The sequence below is a fragment of the Nelumbo nucifera genome, chromosome 1 (genome assembly GCF_055504915.1).
Source record: "Nelumbo nucifera cultivar China Antique chromosome 1, China Antique-T2T, whole genome shotgun sequence".
Classification (NCBI taxonomy): domain Eukaryota; kingdom Viridiplantae; phylum Streptophyta; class Magnoliopsida; order Proteales; family Nelumbonaceae; genus Nelumbo; species Nelumbo nucifera.
The window spans coordinates 61,549,432-61,572,346 of NC_142649.1; the positions used below are offsets into that span (position 1 = coordinate 61,549,432).

At 38.3% G+C, this 22,915-nt stretch overlaps 1 protein-coding gene across 1 annotated transcript in view; it reads left to right on the forward strand.

The window, feature by feature from the left end:
* The first annotated feature begins 3,326 nt into the window (after positions 1-3,326).
* The window catches only part of LOC104594344 (high mobility group B protein 10), a 32,239-nt gene continuing 12,650 nt past the window's right edge, over positions 3,327-22,915 (forward strand). Inside the window, exons 1-2 of the mRNA XM_010254600.2 lie at positions 3,327-3,852; positions 5,958-6,036. Of these exons, the coding sequence (XP_010252902.1) occupies positions 3,620-3,852; positions 5,958-6,036 (312 nt within the window). The 5' untranslated portion in view covers positions 3,327-3,619. The remainder of the gene's footprint in view (positions 3,853-5,957; positions 6,037-22,915) is intronic.

Below are 22,915 nucleotides of genomic sequence, written 5' to 3' on the forward strand. Positions count from 1 at the left end.
GAAGGTGTTTGAGAAACACGTGGAAAGTATGGGACTCCGGCTTGTACCAGATTGGACCTAAGTGCAAGTGGGAGCTGTTAGACAGTTTTGTATGCCCTTAGCTTCAATCATTTTGATGTACTTTTGTTATTTAGTGGAAATAAATAAAGTGCATGTTTGATTCATGTTGTTTGGTTTAATTCTGTGCAAAACCCTAAAACTGGACATTTGTAGAGACTCATGTTAGTTTTAAATGTTCACAGCCGTTGGATATGTCTGGGGAGATTTATCCTGCCAAGGCTGATACTGGTGTGCCACCAAGTGTTGGGATGGCCTGTCTCAGCCATCAGGGTAAGACCCGAGGCACATACAGCATGGGATTACTTGAATCCTTGAACCGGACCAGATTTCCAGTCTTGCCCTGGACCTTGGAGATAGATGGGCAAAACTGGAAAGTTACACCTGACCCCTAGACTCGATTATGACACTTCACTAGGTGCTGGATCAGACTGCCTTTGATATGCCAATCAGTGAGATCCTTGGTGGGGATCAAAACCTGGGTATGTTGGGGCAGTTTGAGAATTCATCTGAGTGGGTGGTCATAGTGACAGAATCAGCCACTTTGTCGGACAAAGGGTAATGATCGGGAATGCACTCTCTCTGATGGAAACCAAACTGCCGGCAGTTGATTTCAATCGCTGGAATTTTGTTTTTGCAAAATTAATATATTTACATATATATGTACGGTTTCAAAATGTTTGCAAATGGTTTTAATTCCCGGGATCCATGTGAGAGGAGAGTGCGGCACTGTTCCTTGCAGCCGAGGGAGAGGTCCTCTCTTGTCGGGCAGTGCTTGATCATTAAGGGCTGAGAGGTTAAGTGTAAGACCATTTAGGACAATACCTGATGGGCTAATCTTGCACCTGCCCACAGTCCCTGGGTTTTTATAAGATGGCTTGGCCCAGGGACCACTTAATGTTAGTGTTGGGCCCATAGGGTTCATACGATGGACTCAAGGGGTTCATTGAGATTTTCAGTGAATTTGGCTGGGCCTTGTATTAAAGGCTGGGCCGAACCCATGTGGCTGGTGTGTAGATCAATGCTTGGGTCCCACGCCATACAAAGAAGCCCAACTGGGCAGCAGATTGGAAACTAATTAAACACTGAATACTTAATGGGCCTAAAGCCCATTTCGAAGTGGGCTGATATGATCACCCATCAATGGGGCGAATTTGAGATTGCAGTTAGCAAAAAGGATTGGGCTCTTAGCCTTATCCACTCTTAGAGACCAAATTCAAATCAGATTTGAATCTGGTAACCTCCTGATAAGATCAGGAGTAAGCTAACTCTATCTGGGAAAGGGATTAAGATTATCCCCTATCCAAATACTGATTTGGATTGGGATAACTCCTAATTAGGAGATTTCTTAATCAAGAAGAAAAGAGAGGAGATTTCGAATGAACCAAGAGAGAGAAATAAGATTTCGATCCAAGGGGTTTTGGTAAGCAAGAAAGGTTCCTGCGAATTGAGATTAGATCTCATTCTCTCCAGAAAAGAAAACAGTTCAGCTTTTTCGTTTATGGAAATCTCCTCCTGCCGCCGCCATCTGCATTGTTGCAAGATTCGATCTTTGCAGAAAAGAAAGTCAAGAAACCAGTTCTTGACATCAGTCTTGCAAGAAAGACTGAAAGAATTCAGTGTTTAGTACATCCAGGGGATTCTTGTGAAGGATCCAGTGTGTAGGACGCACCCTGCTGGTTCTGTTCCATCCACAGCTGTGTCATCTTCAGCAGGGACAGATCTTGGAGCATTCTTTGGGCGTGAACACCAACTTTGGGAGATACTGCTTCTCCGGATCAGGTATAATCCTCCCATTTATCTTTTGGTACAGATCTGGTTTGATTAGGGTTCAAGTAGATCCTTGAATATTGTATTCTAAATTCAGGGAATATGATTCCCAGTTGGGAGAAGGTAGGAAATTTTTGAAATTCGCCCCACCCATTCCGCAACCTTTATGGCGTCCATTAGATGGATCCTACCATTCTTTCATTTTTAACTTGTCCCACATTAGAAAATTAGTAAACTTGTTTTAAATTTTAAATAGGAGTTTATTTACACTCCTTAGAAATATAAGAGTAGAATATGGATGTTTGCTATTGTGCAACGCGCACGCACGCATGTGTGCGATACAATGAGGCACTTTAGAGGCACACTTTGCTCACACTTGAATCAAAGAACATTTTCTGAACTAGCACCCTCATCTTCTAAATGTCTCATAGATGGTTTCTCCTTCAACTTTATTGGTTGTAGATTCTCACCCAAGGCTTTGTTAAACTCAATAAAACTGAGTAGGGGGTAAATAAGTTTTCTTCCAAGTTTCCATGACCCTAATTCCTAACAATGAGCAAATATAAAATTATATATACTTGTAAACATTATTATATATATGTATATATATTTGCATGTTATATTATATTTTTAACATATTGTATATTATTGTTCATATAAACAAATAGTTGCACGATGAAAATTGAATGATGATAGATGAATTGTTTATATACATATGAATCATACAGAAAAATTAACAATGTATTAAATTCAAAAAATGAACTAAGAACGTAACGATAATTATGATTCTGTGTGATTCAAAACACAGTCACAAACACAATCACAACTTTAAATGCTTATAATGGTTCAAAGTTAAAACCAATATTTTCATTTTCACTGGTGAGATTTCATTTATCACCAATGCGAAGCTAACAATTATTTTTCAACAAGAAGATAAAATCAGACGACTCGGGGCTGTTTGATAATGGCTGAAAATGAAATTGCTGAGCTGAAAGAATTATTGCTTTTTCTTTACTCTTTAGTCAATAAAATAATTATATCATAAAGTTTTAGAGATAATATCACTATGACTGGGCAACCCAACATGCCATTATACTTGTTGGTTCATTCATTAAAAAAACAAAAGTACTAAGTAATAAGTCATTCAGTTCAGCCGGCCACCTCAGTACTGCTCATTGGGCAAAATAAAATACATATTCCTTACATATTTGTAAAATCCCTCGATTTTCACACCGTAATGATCTCAAAATAAAAAAAAAAGAAGGTAATGGAATCACTCCCACCTTAAAGTAAATGCTAAGATTCACCCGCTCTATTTGTCACTTTTTTTAGTATAATATAATAATATAACAGCGATGATAAATCTTGTATCTTCACTTTGAGTGAAAACTAATGCAAGATAAGGTCCAAAGAAACAATAAAAAACTGAAAAGATATAACAAAGAAGTCATTAATGGGTTTATTTCTTTCTTTACCTTTATTAGCCCTTAGCCCAATATATCCTTGTTAAATATTAACCTTAACCCACAGCTGAATGCTAACCCTTCTCATTTCTCCAACCCAGATCCCACTCTGTCTACCTTAAACAATCTGCTGGTTTTGCTTACCGAAAAAAACCCAGTTGCTGGTTTTTATCTCTTCACTTTTCCTCCCTTATACCTTTGGGTTTTTTTCCTATCTAAGGTCTAGACCATATACATCCCCCTTACAAAGAAACTTAGCAAAAATCATCTTCTTTTTGTCATTAGTCTATTTTCTATTTCCTATCATCTCCCCTTTACCTTTGATTAAAATGTCCATCCATCTCTCCAAGGACTCAACAGCAACGCCTACTCCCCCCACTACAGCTACAACTACAAAAACAACAGTGTCTCCACAAACGCCATCCAACAACACAAATGAAGATTCAGACCCTTCTAAGCTCTATCCTTCGCCAGTTGCGGAATATGAGGAAGTTGTTCAAAATGCAGAGATGTTCATGGAAACACTTAAGGATCTTCACAGGTCGCTTGGAACTAAGTTTATGTAAGCATCTGTAGTCCAAAACTCTTGTTCGCTACTGAGTTACTTTTCTGGTACCAAACAGGTTCTTCTGATCACGACGTTCTTACGGTTATTTTGGGTTTTCTCTGTTGTTTTTGTTTTGGGTTTGATTTTTTTTTTTGTTTCTTTTTTTTGTGTGTTTTTGTTCCGTGTTTTGAATATTTGGAGCATATAGAGCTTTATGGGTCTTTGAAATATATATATATATATATATATATATATATTTTATGTCAGCATTTTAGTCCAAAACTCTCTTCTTCGCTACTGAGTTCCTTTCTTGGTACCACCTGGGTTCCGCTGATCACGACGTTCTTAAAGTTATTTTGGATTTTCTCTGTTATTTTTGTTATGGGTTTTGATTTGTTGTTTTTATTCTGGGCTTGATTTCCTTGAGGTGGTTTTTCTGTTCCTAATGTTTTGATCCATATAGAGTTTTATGGGTCTTTTGAAACTTGAAATACATTTTGTTCTTTTTTTTTTTTAAAAATTTTTATGCGCTTTTTCATTCCAAAAATGTGCACTGGTTCTTCTGTGCATTCCTGTTTTACATGTCAGAAGATTGGTCATTGCAATCATCTATACATTTTTTGGTACTTGTTCTCTTTGACTATCAAAAGAAAAATGGTATTTGTTCTCTTTTCCTGAAAAAGATTACATCTTTTCGTATGGTGGTTCTTGGGCTTCCCCGCATTTATCTTAGCGTAACGTTGTTGTGTCGAAAAATGTCATCTTTTTGACTTTTTTATTTTCCCGAGAAACTTTGCTTCTTCTGGGTGTTTTTTGGGGAGGGGGGTATTTGCTCTGCTCTGATCAACGTCTTCACCCTTCTTTGATTGCGCACATCACACAATATCTTCTTTTTGCTGGGCAAGCTAGTCAATAGCAAGTTATTTATGTTGCAGAACAAGTAAAAAATGCAAGTTATTTATGTCTGAAGATGGGATCAGAACTGAAGCCTCAGATCTTTTTCATCAATTACTCATCACGCATATTCCATTTTTTGTTCCCCCCTTACGGCTCCATTTTTTTCATTGTAAAAGGGGTGCCAAAGTTCTCAGTGTAAAACATTCAGCTATATTTTCCCCCCTTCAGTGAAAATATAACTTTCTGCCCCTTAAATATCGCAGCAGACATGGTCTAGAGAATTTTCATGGGCGTTTCTTTCCACTTTAGTTTTGGAGTGCTCTAATATTTTGGTGTTTTGAGATGCTTGATTTATCTCATTTTGGTTGAAACAGGACTTTGCATTATTCTTCACTGAATACATTTTTTCTATTTTTAGTTTCATTTATCTCTTCCTATCCCATTAGAGCATGTGTTCAACTAGCACTCTTTTTTGGTAATATGTTTGAGCTACACTTTGTCTTGTGGAAACAGAACATTGATGCATTCAATGTTCTGGTCAGAGAAGCAAGCGGCATTCAAGAGAGTTGAATGCAATTTTTGTTGGGTATAGAGATCAGCAAATGGAATGGTCAATATTCTAGCAGGACAGGGGGACCGGTAGAGAGCAAATTTTTTGGGGTGTCACAGACACTAATGGGGATTGATGTAATGTAAACAGAATCTTATACATTACTAAGACAGGGAAATATGACAATATGATGATGCGCTTGGTACTGCTTGTGGCCTTTGTAATGTATACTCTATTTTCCACTACTTAATGAAATTGATGATAAGTTACCCAAAAAACAGAACATTGATGCATTAACATGAAAATCTGTATCAGCTAAGGCATTTTCCCCACTGGAATTCTATTGTAACTAGACAATATTGACTTCTAAAGATTTTTCCATGTTATAAGTCCATTTGTGCTGTATACATGAGGAAAAAATTGGTAACTTAAGTATAATTTGTCCATGGGTCATGTTGGACTGTATGGATGTGAGGAGAACTACTGATGTTTCTTATGGGTGGAAACTAAACATTAAAGAATCTGGTTTGTCAAGCTGGTACTGTCTATGCAGATTGTTATCTAACAAAGTGAAAATCATTTTCACTTACTCACCCATTAATTATCTGCTTGGTTACAAAGAAAAGAGAGTCAATGTTTATTTTGATAATCTCTCCATTGTATCATTTTACAGGGTACCTACCATGGGTGGGAAGTCTCTAGATCTACATCGACTTTTTGTGGAGGTTACATCGCGGGGTGGTCTTGAGAAGGTATGAATGATTACACTTTCTGAGTTGCAATAAGTTGCTTCTCATTTTATAAGAGGCTGGAATTGGTATTTGGATTTTGTCTAGCAAGCTGAAGTTATAGTCAAATTCCAAGCTAAATGTGACTTTTCAAAATGTCTGCATTTTGATCTATGCAATATTATGAAGAAATGTTGGCTCTCATTTTCATATAATTTGTTGCCCAACTTCAACTGCGTAAACATTTCAGATATGCCTTAAGCAATGCCAAGTAGCTGCAGGAACATCCTTAGAGCATCTGTTTCTACTTATTACCTTGTTTTACCAATTCAGCTCAAATACGGAGGGGTGAAACTCTTGAACCTAAATAATTATTATGCTGATTGAAAACAAGAACCTGGAGCACAAGATTGCCAAAATAAAAAATATACGGGTTCGACAGCATCTCATAACATCTGTTAATATCTATATCTACATCTGTGTGTTCCAAGTGTGCATGGATTTGTTTGTTAATTTTAGTAATAAATAATAGATTATAGTTACTTATAAAATGATAAATGGCCTAATTGTAGAGTGAGAGATTTGGTGGGTTGGGAGAAGGTGGATAATCACAGGAAAATAGCAAGAAAGTGTAGATGGCAGGCATATTTGTTCCCAAGTCATCTCCTGACAAATCATCTTTGTATTTATGGCTAATGCTGAGGAGTTTATGATATAAAATACACTTGAGAAAGTCCAATGTTTGGACAAAGATGACGAGTCATATGGTGTCTACTTTTTTTCCCCTTTTGCAAATAGCCAATTACTTTTTTTTTGGGGGGGGGACTCATCTTTGCTTGATATTCTTATTTGGTCATTAATGGATTTGGTAAGTCTTTTATTAATTGTTAAATATAATAGTGCAATATGAAATCCATTCCTATTAGGGAAACTGTTGCCTACCTGAAATTTACAACCTGCCTACCTCAGGTTCCTAATACTATAAAACCCTGTCTATTCCACTTCTAGCAAGAGAATCTGCCATCTCATTGGCTGATCTCCTCAACTGGATGAACAAAGTATTCTAACTTGAAGCTAAATTTGGTACTTTTACATCCATAGACCTCTTTTCTCATGCAACATACACCTAGATACCACTTGTAGTCACATTCCAACTCTAGATTAGAGTGGCCTAGGGAAATACAGTATCATACCTTGGAGAAGTAAGGCAAGCATGGGACCAGGGAAAGAATCCATGGAGAAAGAAATCAATTTTTTCCCAATTCATCATCCAAGGGCAATTCATAATTTTTGGGTGTTTTGGATTTTGGTATTTTTGAGTGTTTCCAACTTTATTTTCTAGTTTGTTAATGTCTTGGGAATAGGGTTAAGTTTCAATTTCACTCTTCATCATTAATTTCAATATTCCATATCCAGTACAATCAATTAAATTCAGTAACATAGTACAACACACCATATTTAAAATAATTAAAGTGTCAAGTCAATAGCCTAGTGAATAAGAAATTCAAGAAGGTCTACAAGAGAGGGAACAGAAGTTATTCAAAGATGACATCCGGAGATGCCGATGGTAAGGATCTCCGGGTTGGTTCTAACCAGGACCAGCAATTGGGGACTCAACAGCGGGGGGAATCAATAGGGAATAATTCTGCTTCCATTGTAAGAGATTGCGATAAAATCTGTGGGAGGAAGGTGGTGAATTCAGGAAGTATCTCCATTGAGGAAGCGGCTAAAAAAGATGTAGAGGTTGGCAAAAGCCTGGATCCGTTTTTCTGGGGTGGAGAGGAATTTGCTAGGAAAGCCTTTGAAGAGTTTGAGAGGAAGAAGAGAGAAGAAACCCAGAAGGAGAAGAAAAACAGAGGTGGGAGGTGGAATGAGATTGCAATAAAATCTGTGGGAGGAAGGTGGTGAATTCAGGAAGTATCTCCATTGAGGAAGCGACTAAAAAAGATGTAGAGGTTGGCAAAAGCGTGGGTCTGTTTTTCTGGGGTGGAGAGGAATTTGCTAGGAAAGCCTTTGAAAAGTTTGAGAGGAAGAAGAGAGAAGAAACCCAGAAGGAGAAGAAAAACAGAGGTGGGAGGTGGAATGAAGATGGCAACAATCAGGAGGAGGTTTTTGAAGGGGAAGATTAGGGCCTTGGTTCCGATAGGATTGCTGATGATCGTGTTGAAGTCTTCTTTTTATTTTAAGTCTTGTAGTTGGTGGGGTTTCTGAGTCAGTAATCATGTTTTCTCTTGGGTGATATCTTATCACCTTCCTTATGGAATCTTCTTTTTATTTTAATGAAAGTTTTATTTTACTTTTCAAAAAAAGAATATTATATATGCAATATTTATTTATTTATTTATTTATGATAATTATTATATATGCAATATTTATGTTACACCCTTCTACATACATGTTCAGCACCTTCTTAGGCAAGGAGAAGGGCAAGACAGACATAAGGTGTCAGCCTTGCTGTATTGCCTTTCTCCTTGCCTAAGAAGGTGCTGAACATGTATGTGAAAGGGTGTGATATAAATATTCCCCGTCCTCCCAAGTAAATATCTTGTTACCTAGGTATAGGCATGTCACTTGGGCACCTGCCTAGGCATCACCTCAACAACTATGCCTTTAACAATTCAGCAAATTATTGTTTTAGTTTAAGAATGAAGTGCGCAGTCTTCTTTTTTCCTACATTCCATATTGAAGACTTTGGTATTTTGGATTCTCTAGGTGGTAAGAAATTTGTTTATTAGCAATGCATTAGGTTCCTCCTTGAAAGTTTTGATGTCCAAGTTTGTAATCATTGGCCTTATGTATGGATAAACTCATATGGAACATAAACTAATTGCCATTAGATTCAACTTGCTCTTTGATGTAGGACTGGTATGACCCAAGGATAATTCTCGGAGGCTAAACATGGGCTAAGTAGGGTTTAGGGATGACATTTTTTTTGATAGGAAATGGTAACTTTCATTGATGAGATTAAAAAAGTACATCTGTCACCACCCAAAGGGATGGCTAGAGAATCCAAAAACATAAACAATCCTACAAACAAGCCCAAAACAAAGCCTCCCTGTTTACTCCTTGCTTAGCTAAAGCATCGGCAATTCCATTTGCTGATCTTCTTGCCCATTTAAACTGCACCCTTAAGTCCCTTGCTAAGTTCAAAATTTCCTTGGCGGTTGGTTGCCTGAAAGACCACATACCCAAACTTCTTGCTTGCATCCAACTTATTACCAGTTTGGAGTCACCTTCCACTTCCAACTGTTGCATTCTCCACTGTTTTGCCCGTCTAAGACCTTGAAGTAGGGCCTTTATTTCTACCCTATTTCAAGGATGATTTTTGGACTTAAATAAAGGATTAATATGGATTAGAAAGGTTTGGGTTAAATTATTGAGAACTATAGATTCTTTGTATGATTGTGGAAAAAATATCAAATTCAAATACTAAGTGTAGGGATGTGATTTGATTGAAAAATGCATTTTTTTTTCTAGTTCGTACAAAGTTTTAGTATGAGGAGCTTTTAATATATTCATTGGAGGTGATGGGGAGTTGATATATTTTCTATTTCTTGGTTTATTGATGTTGTTTTAGGGGAGACCACAACTAGAAGTATTCTGGTCGTTTTTTTCTTTTTCTTTTTTTTTTTTTTTAATGTTGAAGAGTGTTATATATAAATGAAAAAGGGTTATACACATTCCTGATGTAGGCTTCATTAAATTAAATTTTGATGGCAGTAGTTTGGGCAACCCGGGGCCATCTGGAATAGGGAGAGTCTTTAGAAATGCTGAGGGCCAGATTGTAGCTCTATTTTCTGGTCCTATAGGGATGGGAGATTCAGTTAATGCAGAACTCCAAGCTGTGATACAAGAGTTGGCAGTGGAGCATTTAATGATTGAAGGTGACTCCAAATTGGTTATTGGATGGCTAAAAGAACTGGAGATGGCAGCCTGGCCTTACAGGGGGGCTTTGAGAAGATTTAAGTGGCTAACATCAAATATTTCAGTCACAGTTCAATGGGAAAGAAGACCAGAAATTGGGCTGGCAGATTTCCTAGCCAAACAAGGAGTACATAGGAATCAGCTCTTTTGGGCTCACTTGTAAGCTTTATTATGTAGTTTGGACGCTGCACCTCGCACCTCTTTGTGGGGAGTTGTATGATGTATACTGTGTTTTATTCTAATTAATAAAATTATCATTATCTATAAAAAAGGCTTATACACATTGTTCTTTTTTTCTCTTCAAATCGTTTGTTCTCCTTTCCTCTATCTCTCTTCTTTTCATGGAGTTTTGAAGAAGCTGATCAATGCCATTTGGATTGCCTTGTTTTAGATGATTCTTGGAAAAATTACTGAAGGTTAGTTGTTGCTTAAGAAAGTTTCTTGAAATTGTTCCAAAAAAAATCAAGAAGCATTTTTGTCAGGTTTGGTGATTTTTTCTTTGGTGCTTACTGCTTAGGTATTTCTAGATTGGTTTGGCGATTCTAGAGTGGGTGGTGTTGATTCTTGGGGAGTGAGCACCCCCTATTTTTTTAGTTTCTACCAGTCCTTGTAGGGGTGATCTCTTGTACTTTGTGTAGTGCTACAATTATCTTTTGGAAATTGGTCCAAAGGGTTGAATTTGATTCTATTTTTTGTTTCTGATCATCAAATATTAATATGAACTCTTCTATGAGTTTAGTGATTCCAAGTAGAGCATGGATCTCGGGTGTGTTGCTAGTGGTTCTGGGGATAATCTAAACATCCAAGTAATCACTATAAAAGTTGATGGGAACAATTTTTAGGAGTCGGCATAATCATCCCACATGTATATCAGAGGGCATGGAAAGATAGGCTATCTCATACCCTCTAAGTTAGAGCTAGATCTTAAGGACTCGAAATCAATGTTATCAAGATCTTACGATTTACAATATGATTCATGATTTAAATCATGAATCCTAAGGGCTTCGGTTCAAATCTATGTCTGAATCCTTTTCTGCAAAAATCATATGATTTGACTCATAAATCTTATGATTTATATGATTCCTACAATTCAAATCAATTCAATAAAGGATTAGTTATCAACTTTGTCATTTTCTTTTGTTTATATTTAGTTTTCTCAAGGTGACTTGTTTTAATGACCTTACTAGAAATTGATTTCTTTATGTTATTTAAGACCATATATAAGGTTTATTTTCAATCATATGTAGGATATAGAGCCATCATATGTGGATTATTTGGCTTTCAAGTCAAACTAGATTATATCATCTTAAACTTATATTGGTAAACTCTATTGTTTTAGGTACATATGTGGTAGATATAGATTAAAAAAAAGTAGAATCACTTTTGTATTATATTTTGCCTTTTAGAATATTTATATTTAATTTTTTGACAAGTTTTAAAAAAATAGAAATAATCTTATAATTTACGATATGATTCACGATTCAATTGAATTCAACTTTCTTTATGATTTACAATGTGATTAAGATTCTTAGAACATTGCTCAAAATGTGGAAGGTGAATGCAAGAGAATCTCATGGTGATGTCATGGTTAGTAATTCTTTGCAACTACATTTAAATAGAAATTTCTTGTGAATGAGAGCTGTAAAACAATGTTTCTAATACATTCATAGGCATTAAATGTAGCTTGTGCCTACCAGCTAAGATTTAAGGTGAATAATCTAAAGAAAGGGGAGCAATCATTGTCATTGTACTCTACCTTAGAATCTTTGTATTAGGGGATTGACCATCTAGAGATAGTAGAATAAGAGAATGCCAATGATTAGGGGTGTTCACGGGTCGGGTCAGTTTGGTTGTATAGGTTTTCTTCAACCAAACCGACCAGGTTGGGTTGGTGAACAAGTAACCCGAAACTGACCAACATTAAGATAAAACCAACCCAAACATGAAGGGTCGGTTTTTCAATTTGGTTGGTCGGTTTGGGGGTGATGGTGATAAAGATGACTGTGACTTTGTATGAGTGGACGGAGAATAGGGGAGTTCAACTTCACCATGTAAGTGTGTTTCTATCACGAACAGTGACCCAACACCCTTTGATGATCTCTTCTTCAAAGGAAGGTTCATGCTTGCTTTTAAATCTTCTTAGCCCAACTCTAAACATCAGTTCCTCATTTCCTTGCTAAAGTCGGCTACCGGGTTTCACATCTTTACGTTAGGCTTCAAAAAGCACAAATTGATGACGACAACAACGATGAAGACGGAGACAAATGAGGCCAATGTGACTGAAGCAACAACTTGATACAAAGGACCACAATCTGATACACAATAGCAACCTGATGTATAGAAGCAGAGGACCAACAACCTGACACAGAAGAAGCTCCAGAGGACCGACAACCTGATACACAACAACAGAAGCAACAACAAGATAATCATCACCACGGAAAATTTTTTATTGTGATTCAAAATCGAAGAGGTCCCGGTAATTTCCCTGTTCACTAGGGATGGTGGTTCTGGAAGCTCTACAAATAAACAACAGAAGCAAAACTCTAACGAGACAACCATGGATGAAAAGCAATTTTTGAAAGATGTGTTGCAGAAATATCTGAAGATGATCAAGCCACTCTACAATAGGGTGTCGAGGAGGTATAGAGTGAAGATTAGATTTTCTGGACATCTAAGCTTGGACTCGGGAAAGTCAGCATCGCCGGCGGCGGCGGAGACGATGATGACAACACCGGTATCGTCTCCCACGACAGCAAACACCAATCACAGAGAAGCAAAGGAGACCGCGACACCTATAAGTAATAATGCGAAGCGCCTACTTCATAAACAAATGAATATATCGATGGAGTTGCGAATGGTTCATAAGCACATAGGCAAAAGCCGATCAACATCTTCAGCGGTCGTAGCCATGAAGCCAATGGCTCTTTAGTCAAGGAAACTGGATGATCCACTATTACAATAGTAGGATGGATCCAGAGTGCTATTCTTCATTGCTAGTGGCTTTTTACCCAAGTCCTGACATGTTTTGTTTGGGTCGGTTTTGGTTTTCAAGTGTGAAACCGACCGATGCCTTTGAAAAACCCACCAAACTGGGTTGGGTCGGGCCAGTTTGGTCGTTTTGACTCTCCTTGTGAACAGCCCCACCAATGATATGGCTACCCAAAGAAAGTTGGCAGAGAGAAATTGGGTTTTTGAGTTCGAGGAAAGAGAGCTTTTGGAGCCCCGTAATTGATAGATTTGCTAAGAAGTTGGCCTCTTGGAAGAAGAATTATTTAGCTCTGGGTGGTAGAATTACTTTGATTAAGTCTACACTAGCTAGTTTGCCTATGTATTACTTATCAGTTTTTAGGATCCTAGTGAAGATAAGTAGGAGTTTGGAGAAGTTGATGAGAGACTTCTTGTGGGAACTAGGGAAGGAGAGGAAGGATCACAAGGTGAATTGGGAACTAGTCTCTAGGAGTAGGGCTGACGAAGGGTTAGGTTTAGGTAACATTCGGAGGAAAAATGAAGCCTTGTTAGGGAAATGGTTGTGAAGGTTGGGAGGTGAGAAGGATAAACTGTGGAAGAGGGCAATTTTAAGTATTCATGGTCAGGCAGATGATGGCTGGGGGACATTGGGACTTTGGCAAGGTCTATTGGTGCCTCTCCTTGGAAATCTATACATTCCATTCTTCCTTCCTTTTTGCAGCACATCAGGTATGACCTTTGCTCTGGGAATTAGGTAAAGTTTTGGGAGTACTTGGGTGGGTGAGATACCTTTGAAAGACTAATTCCCTTGTTTCCACTCTCCCAGTTTAAGGGCAAGGTTGTGTCCAGTTTTCTAGTTCCTTCTCAATCTAATTTTGGGTTTGATTGGGACCTGGGGCTTAGAAGAGGCTTAAGGGATGCAGAGGTTGAAAATGTCATGAGTTTGGTTTAGATCTTAGACCGGGTGGTGTTTGATCCCTTTGAGAGGGATAAGAGATTGTGGACCCTGACTCGCTCTGGAACCTTCTCTTGTGCCTCTTTCTTCAAGTCCCTACTGCCTTTATCCAGTCCATTTGCACAAAACTTTCCAGTTAAGGATGTTTGGGGTGAACTGATTCCTCCATGGATTGGAGCCTTTTGTTGGGAAGCCTTCCTTGGAAGATGTAATACTTGTGACGTACTCTAAAGAAAAAGGCCTTTTTGGTGCTTGTTTCTGAATTGGTGCATTCTTTGCAAGGCTAATGGTGAAAGTCCTACCACTTATTAGTTTCTTGCCCCTTTGCTACTGATCTTTGGGAGTGGTTTCTTTCCTCTTTTGGTTGCAGGTGGACCCCACTGCCAAACATTCAAAGTTTGTTTAGCCCCTCATTCTTTGGTTGGTCAAACAAAAGGGGAAGGATAATGTGGAGATGTGTGAGGGCTGCTGTTTGCTGGACTCTTTGGGAGGAAAGCAACATCAGAATTTTCTCTGAAGTTGAAAGAAGTAAAGAATGCCTTATTGAAGTAGTAACAGTGAGGGTGGTACATTGGCTGAAATCCTGGGACCTGCTCTACGGATATGTTGCTGAGTAGCTGGTTGGAGGTGGCAAATTCTGCTCCTGCCCGCTCTTTAGTTTGTTTTGTGTGGTCACCACCAGGAAGTGGACTTATAAAGCTAAACTTTGATGGAAGTAGTGAGGGAAATCCAGGTCCATCAGGTGTAGGAGGGGTTTTCAGAGATGAGGATGGGAAGGTGCTCTCTTTGTATTCAGGTCCCATTGGGTTTGGAGACTCTCAAAGCTGAGGTCTATGCAGTACTGGAGGGTATAAGGAAGTCTAAGGAACTGAATATACAAAGTAGTCATTGAAGGGGACTCAAAGCTGGTCTTAAATTGGTTACAAGAAGGTAGTGGACTTTGGAAATATGCTAATGAGAGGAGGGAGATTAATTAGCTAACTAGAGGACTGGAAATCAAGTTTCAGTGGGTCAAGAGAACAGCAAATGCATTTGGTGATGCTTTGGCAAAGCACGGGGTGGGAAGGGATCAAATGTTTTGGGCTGTTTTCTGTAACTTTTTCTTTTTTGTTATCTTCCTGGAGAGAGTTTGCTTGTTTATCTCTCTTTGGAGTGTTGAATTCCAGTTATTGATAAAAAAAGGGTTTTTGAGTTCACGACTAGATTGAACCTAGAGTATGATGATGATGGACTAAAACATTCTTACTCGTGATGATGTGACATTAGCGCAGGCCTATTCTCTAGTTCATAGTGAGTGATATTTTAGGTGCCAGTCTATGATCATTCAACACTTGTTTCAACTATACCAAAGATGCAACTTTTTGAAAAGAATGTTGGTGCAAATTATAGGGAAAAAGTTGTGCGATTTTTGTAAGAAACCTAGACACACTCAAGGTACATATTGAAAGCTACATCACTATCTTTGCCTCAATTTAGGAAGAATAATAATAAAAAAAGAAGTGTTAACATGCTGTCTATTTTAGGAGTTGTATAGACACACTCAAGGTACATATTGAAAGCTACTTCCCCATATTTTCCTAATTTAGGAAGAATAATAATAAAAAAAGAAGTGTTAACGTGGTGTCTATTTTAGGATTCTGTAGAGCTTTGTTTGGCAAAATTCTGGCATTCTGCCCACCCCTACTCCACCATCAATAGGGGACATTAGTAGCTGTTTGAGTAGAGATGGAGTGCTGTAACAGTTATTTATTCTAGTTAGGGAGTAGTGTTACTAAGAATTCTACGTATCTTCTTCTATTGCATTTTCCTATTTAGGTACTCATTTCATTTTGAATCTAGTTTTAGTCGCAAGTAATTCTAGTACTCCTTGGGTTATTAACTTAAGGGAGTTAGATCATGACTAGTGTCTCTACCTTGTTTTGCTCATATCACTTACTGTTGTGGGTTGGGATAAAGTGTTGATTTTGGATGGTTTCTTGTTTCCATTTTTGGGAAGGGACTAGGGAAATATCAAAGATACTGTTGGTTTGCTGAATACTAATTTGTTGTTCAGTAGTCTTAGAAAAAGTTAAATTGCTCTATGACATTTCCCCCCTAGACCTCATGCTTTTTGGGATTTGATTTCAAAGAAGATGATTGGGAATATCATAAAGAAGATGGCATTTATTTATTGGATGCTTTACATTTTTTGCATCAAAGTAGTCATTGTGGTTATGTTGTACTAGGGGTCCTAAGCCTGCAAATTTCCTGGTTTGAGCCTAGGCCAAACAGTTGAGGCCTAGCCCAACTTTCTACATATTTATATATTATGTATATAAAATTTATATGTAACGGGATTTGTGTAGCCAACTCCATATAGTTGGGATAAGGCTTGGATGACGATGATGACATATATACTTTATATATACGTTTATATATATTAAAATTATAAAATGATAATACAATATATATTATATTTATGTAAACTATACCATATATTTTTTACATACATTATATGCCATTTAATATAAATTACTGTGTATATTAAAGAATTAAATATAGTGTATTAAGTGACATAGGTCCAAAGCCTGGTCCATGATCACCCCTATGTTGTACCATTTGAGTTTGCTAATTGGATAATGTTTTGGCATATCCATTTGGGTCATTTGTCTTTTCTTTAATTAAAGTCTTTAGTTCCTATCTTATTCTAGTCTTTTGCAATGTTGAGTCTAGAATGCTAGAGTTGTCACTTGGTTAAGGCGTTAAGCATCATAGAAACTCTTGTTTGAGCATCCATTTGAATCAGCTTGGTCATGGTGGATTCAGCCTTGTTTTCAAGGAGTTGCAAGCATTTGAAGAGAATGGCAACAGTTCGAGTAGCAGGTGAAGAAGATTTTGTTCGAGCAACAGGGTGGGAAAGGATAGTAAAGATTGAAGACAAGACCTTTGTAGCATAGGAAATGATGGTGAAGGGCTTATCACTAGTTAAAATAAGGGAGCTCAAAATGGCATTAGTTCTATTGGTAGGGGAGGTGATTGCTTAGTTTAAGAATTATGTGGATGAGGCGATCTCCTATAAAAGAAATCTAGATTGGAAGAAATAGCTAGATGCAAGGGAGAGGAGGTATCTTGTAGAAAGAAGAAAAAAATGGGAAAGGATGGTATCTAACGTTGAGTGTATTTTTTTGGACAAGGAGCAAAACAGATGCTATGCATTTCGAAAGGGAGACAAGCGAAAGGATGGAAGGAGATAGTAAACAACAGAGTAGAGGTGTCAGGGGGCCATACGGGTTCTATAGGGACTTCAAAACTTATCGTCATTTAGGGTAAAGGAGATTGGCAACAAAAAATGGTGATTAAGACTACAAAAGAGGTGAAGGACTGGAGGAAAGTCAGTTTAGCTGTGAGCCAACATCTCAAACTAAAAGGAGAGATTATGTTAACTCCGTTTGAAAAATCTAAAGCTCTATTAAATTTACTTGAAGATTCAATTGAGATCAAAGCTGTGGCTATTAAAACGGAAGAAGGGCATTTGATAGTTGTGAGATGGTCCCCTCTATCAAATGGGAAACTGGTAAATGAAGATTGAGTGGTAATCAGAATTTTAGGACTCCTGTTCCATCTCTGGTCGGAATCCAATATGCGTTTAATAGCAACTGTGTGTGGTAGTTTTCTGACTAGTGTTTTCTTAGGAGATTTGTACTCAAGTGCAATCAAAGTGACTGGAGCTAAGTTTGAAGGTATATTGAGGGGAATCAAAATTGAATCATATGGAACCCTTTACAGTGCTTGGCTTGTGACCTTGGTGGTTGGTTAAGTGTGGAGAGAAGGGCGGAAGGTAGAAGATGATGAAGTGGAGGCAGAATTCTTACGTGGCAAATTAGTAGTAGACAATTCAAACTTTTGGAGGGCTTTCATTAACAAGGAAGAGGAGGTTCAGGGAAGACCAAAAATAGTTGGAAAATTACCTTCTCTAGTTCCTCCTTAGAAGCAGTCACTGAAGACCTATGCCCAAGTAGAGGCTTCTAGCTTGAGAAGACAGATGGATAGGCACCTTTGCGTGGGAAACACGAATGAGGTTATAAGGAAAGAAGAAAATTTAGAAGGTTTTAAACCTTAGTGGCTGTTTTAAAAGCTAGGTAGCCAAGCAGTCAAGAGGTGGGGCTCCCTAGCCAAATAGTTGTCTTAAAAGGGAGTTGACAGTTGGAGGTGTTTTTCCCTCTAAAAATGGGATTATTGGGCTTGGCCTAGCTGAGGGTGGGTAAGACCAAACTTTTTTGATCTAAATGGGCCTGGTCCATCTGTTAAATATGTTAGTTGGCTGAAGCTGGCCCAAAGACCATGGTATGTGATCCTTTAAGTAATCATGTGACAATGGAGTTGAGCGAAGAAGGTATAGTTTGTCCTGTTGGGTTGCCTTCTTTCCAAAAAACTATCCCAACAACTGGCTCTCGTAAAACAACACTTTCAGGAGCAATTTTCACTTGGAAACCAAGACTAGTGTCTTACTCCACTAGTCCAAAAAAATTGAATCCAAGATATGACCGAAGGAAGGATAGGGGAAAAAATTTCGGCTTAGGTTGGGCCAGTATGGATGAGGAAGGCAATGATATGGAAGAGACTTATGCGGAATCCAACATAGGGAGTATAGGTAGCAAATATAGAATTATAGATCCAAGTTTTACTATGAGGAAGAAACTAGTATGAGGCTACTAGACTTGTTCATGGGCTGGGTAGCCTGACGGGTTGGCCCAGCTTGGCCCGTTCTAAGTCGGGCTTGGACATAATTTTAGGCCCGTGGGCTCAAGCCTAAAACACCAGGCCATGCTCGGGCTTTCTCAAAAAAGCTCAGCCTAAGCCCAACTTGATAATATATATTAAATAATAAAAAGCATATTTTATTTAATAAAAAATATATACAATATTTTTTCTTTGTTCATCTTCTCTTTTTTCAAGTAATAGTGATATTTTATTTCTTTCGAGTTTTAAGGGTTTTTAATAGAAACAAAATACTTTTTTATTGAATAAAAAAGAAAAAAAAAACTTCTGCTTTCAAATTTTTGATCGGGCTTAGGCTTGGAACCGAGCTTCGAGCTTTATATGAGGGTCGGGCTCAGGTTCGGGCTTGAATGTATTCTGTTGATACATAGACAAAACTCGGCCCGACCCATGAACAAGTCTAGAGGCTACTATTTGAGGGTGACTCCAGTGTGGCACAAGAAGCTTCTCTGGTTGTACCTATAAGGATTGTGGACTTGGAGGTAATCCTTCAGGTGAGGTGAACACTCAGGTAAAGGAAAGGAGAGAACCAAGTGTAAAACAAGACCAAGGTCAGGGTGTAGTTGAATCCACTGTCCCCAAGCAAAGCTATGATTGGTATGAAACTTTTGGAAGGCAATTCAAGAGTTGTTTCTGAAGAGATGGCTCCCAACAAAAGCCTCAACTTTGTTAACCGGGTTCCTTCTTGTCCACTTGACGTTTCCCCTCCTTTGTTTTAGTTTTTTCTCCTATTACTACTAATCTTTCTTCTAGTCCTCTTGTTGTTTTGCTTACAGGTCAGACCAGCCCTAATCTAAATACTGCCATTTCATGTGATTCAAGAAAAGAAATAGAAATCTTGGGAGACCTGGTGGATAAAGAGGAAGGTGGGGAGGAAGGAGAAAGGATTTGGAATTTGGTTATGGAGATGTTTAGACTTTTTGTAGAAGAGAAGTTAGGACTTAGGAGGTCAACGAAGAAAGGATGGGGAGGGTGATACTCCAAATCCTAGGCTACTAGAAAAGAAAAAGGAAAGATGGTTTGGGGAAAGATGGCGTAGTTGGATGACTGGTTGTGTTAGCTCTTGTCACTATTCCATCCTAGTAAACGGGGTGGTGAGGGATTTTTTTTCCAGCTAGTAGGGGAATCAGACAAGGGGACCCACTTTCACCCTTCCTCGTTACCTTGGTAGCTGATGTGTTTAGTTAAATTATCACTAGGGCTGATAGGGAAAATGTAATAAGGGGTTGGAGAGTAGGCACAAACCGAATTCCAGTCACTCACCTTCAGTTTGTAGATGACTTGATGATCTTCTGTGAGGGAGGTTTTGGTGAGAAGGTGGAAAATTTGAAAGAATTGATTATAGTTTTTGAAGGAGTCTCTAATTTGAAAATCAATCTAGGAAAAAGCTGCATAGCCGGAGTAAATTTAGTTTTTGAGGAGGTTGAGGCGATTGCAGGCTGTCTTGAGTGCTCCATTTCCTCCTGGCCTTTGTCTTACTTAGGGCTTCCGTTGGGAGCAAACCCTAGGGAGAGTAGGTTCTAGACCCCAGTCTTGGAGAAGTTAGAAAAGAGACTAGCTGTTTGGACGAAAAGTTATCTCTTTGGGTGGGAGGATCACTTTGTAAAAGCTACCCTCATGAATCTACCTACCTATTATCTCTCTGTCTTTAGGATACCGTCTAGGGAAGCGAAGAAGTTGGAAAAATTGATGAGAGATTTTCTATGGGAACCAGGCGAAGGTAAAAAAGACCATTTATTTAAGTGGGGGGTTGTGGGTAGAAGCAAAGAGGAGGGAGGATTAGGGCTCAGGAATGTGTTTAAAAAGAACTCAGCTTTGTTAGGGAAGTGGTTGTGGAGATGGCCTTTGGAGCGGGATAGACTCTGGCACGAAGTAGTGAAGAGTATTCATGGATGTTCAGAGAGGTTGGGATGCTGGTGCATCAAGGAGGGCTAACCTAGCCACACCTTGGAAAGCAATTCACTAAGTTCTTCCGCAGTTCCTTAGCTGTGTTAGGTATGATGCTTGTTCAGGTAATTCTATTTGGTTTTGGGAGGACATTTGGGTTGGAGATCTCCCTTTGAAAGACCTTTTTCCTTCATTGTACTCTGTTTCCTTGTATAAAAATGAGGTGATCTCAAAATTCCTTCCGTCGAATTTATCCTTACCAACTTTGTCTTGGGATTTCGGTTTCCGTAGAGGATTAAGGGATGAGGAAATTGAGTGTTTGTCTACTCTTCTATGTCTCCTTGATAAGGTTTGGTTGGATCCCTCGAAACCTGATAAAAGGATTTGGGCCATTCACCCCAAAGGGTCTTTTTCTTGTGGTTCCTTTTTCAAGTTCCTCTGCCAATCTCCCTCTCATCAGAGTTTCCCTTTCAAAGAAGTCTGGTGTAGGCCGGTGCCCCCCAAGGTTATGGCTTTGTGTTGGGAAGTGTGGCATGGTAAAGTAAACACGATGGACAACCTACAAAAGAGCTTTGTGTTGACAAGAAGTCCTTTGTATTTCACCAAACTGGTGCATTCTTTGCAGATCTCATGGTGAAGATTGTAATCATCTATTTTTATCTTGTAGTGTTACTGCAGAGCTCTGGGCTTGGCTTCTATCTTTGTTTGGGTATAGTTGGGATATGCCAGCAGAAGTAAGCACAATCTTTAACCCTTCTTTCTTCTCTTGGCCCCATAAAAGAGGAAGGAAAATGTGGAGATGCTCATGAGCAGCATTGTTATGGACAGTATGGGAAGAAAGGAATGCCAGAATCTTCCAAGAAAAAGGAAGAAGCAGTCAAACCTTAAAGACTCTAGAATTATTTAACCATTTTACTTTTGCTGATTGTTGGAAGGATTGGAAGTTGGTAGCAAGCTGTTCCTCCTACAAGGGAAGGGCAGTGACTAGCTGGGTCCCCCCTCCTCTTGGTTCTTTGAAGCTGAATTTTGATGAGAGTAGCCAGGGTAACCCGGGTCCCTCTGGGATGGGAGGTGTACTGAGGAAAGAGGCTGGAGAGGTTGTCTTAATCTACTCTGGCCCTTTAGGAGTTGGGAACTCTATCCAGGCAGAACTGCTAGCTGCAATACAAGGAATACTTCTTGCAAAAGAAGTGGGCGTTGAGCAGTTTCTGATTGAAGGAGACTCTAAGACAGTGGTAGACTGGTTAAATAATCCGGAGGATGTCACTTGGGGCTACAAAAATGAGTTAAAGAAATTCAAATGGTTGACAAGAAATATGTCTATAACAGTACAATGGGTTGGGAGATCAGCTAATGCTTTTGCTGATGTCTTGGCAAAACAAGGGATAAATAGGGAAACATTGTTCTGGGCACAATTGTAACTATTGTTTTAATTTCAACATTCATGTTTTCTCTGTTGTAGTTTGTGTATTTGCTGTTTGGAGAGGCTGCTCCTCACGCCTCCAAGGGGATCTTCTTGTATCTATTCATTATTTTAATGGAATTGATGTTATTTATCAAAAAAAAAAGTAGATGGAAATGTTGAAAGGTACAAGGTAAGCTTAATTGCAAAGAGGTAGACTCGAATGTATGGCATAGAATATAAGGAGACTTTCTTCAGTAGATAAGATGCCTAAGATAGCTTCAATTATTGTATTGGTATCTATTGTTTTTCATTATTCTTGTCCATTTTATCAATTTGATGTGAAGAACGCATTTTTGAATGGAAACATGCATGAAGTTTACATAGCATCACTTTTAGGCTTTTATCTTAGTTTTAAGAGAGGGGAGATATATTGCCTCAAGAAGTCATTGTATGGTTTAAGGCAGTCACCTCAAGTTTGGTTTGCTCAATTTAATAGTGCCCTTAGAAGGTCGGTTTTATTTAGTCTCAATCTGATCACACTTTGTTAAAACAATAGGTGAGTTGGTGACTATGCTTATTGTGTACATTGATAATGTTGTGGTGATGAAAACGATCAACGTGGAATTAATTATCTTAAACAATTCCTAGACATTGAATTTGGGGTTAAAGATTTGGGCAAATTTAGGTACTTCATTGAAATTGTGGTTGCTTGCTATAAGCATGGTGTCCTTTTTTTTTTGGGTAATTGTATAAGCATGGTATCTTTATTTCTCAAAGAAAGTATGTTTTAGATCTACTTAAAGATACATGGAAGTTAGGGGGTGATCCTATAGAGAGACTGGACCAAATAGGCCCTAGTGTCTTTTTATTTCCTATATTATTATTTGTTATGTTTATGTTAATGGGCCTGTAAACACTTTATTCATTGTTTTATGTTACGTTATGAGCTGGCTACCCCGTTAAGGGCATATTTGTAATTATGTCCTCTTAGATTAGATTAATAAAAG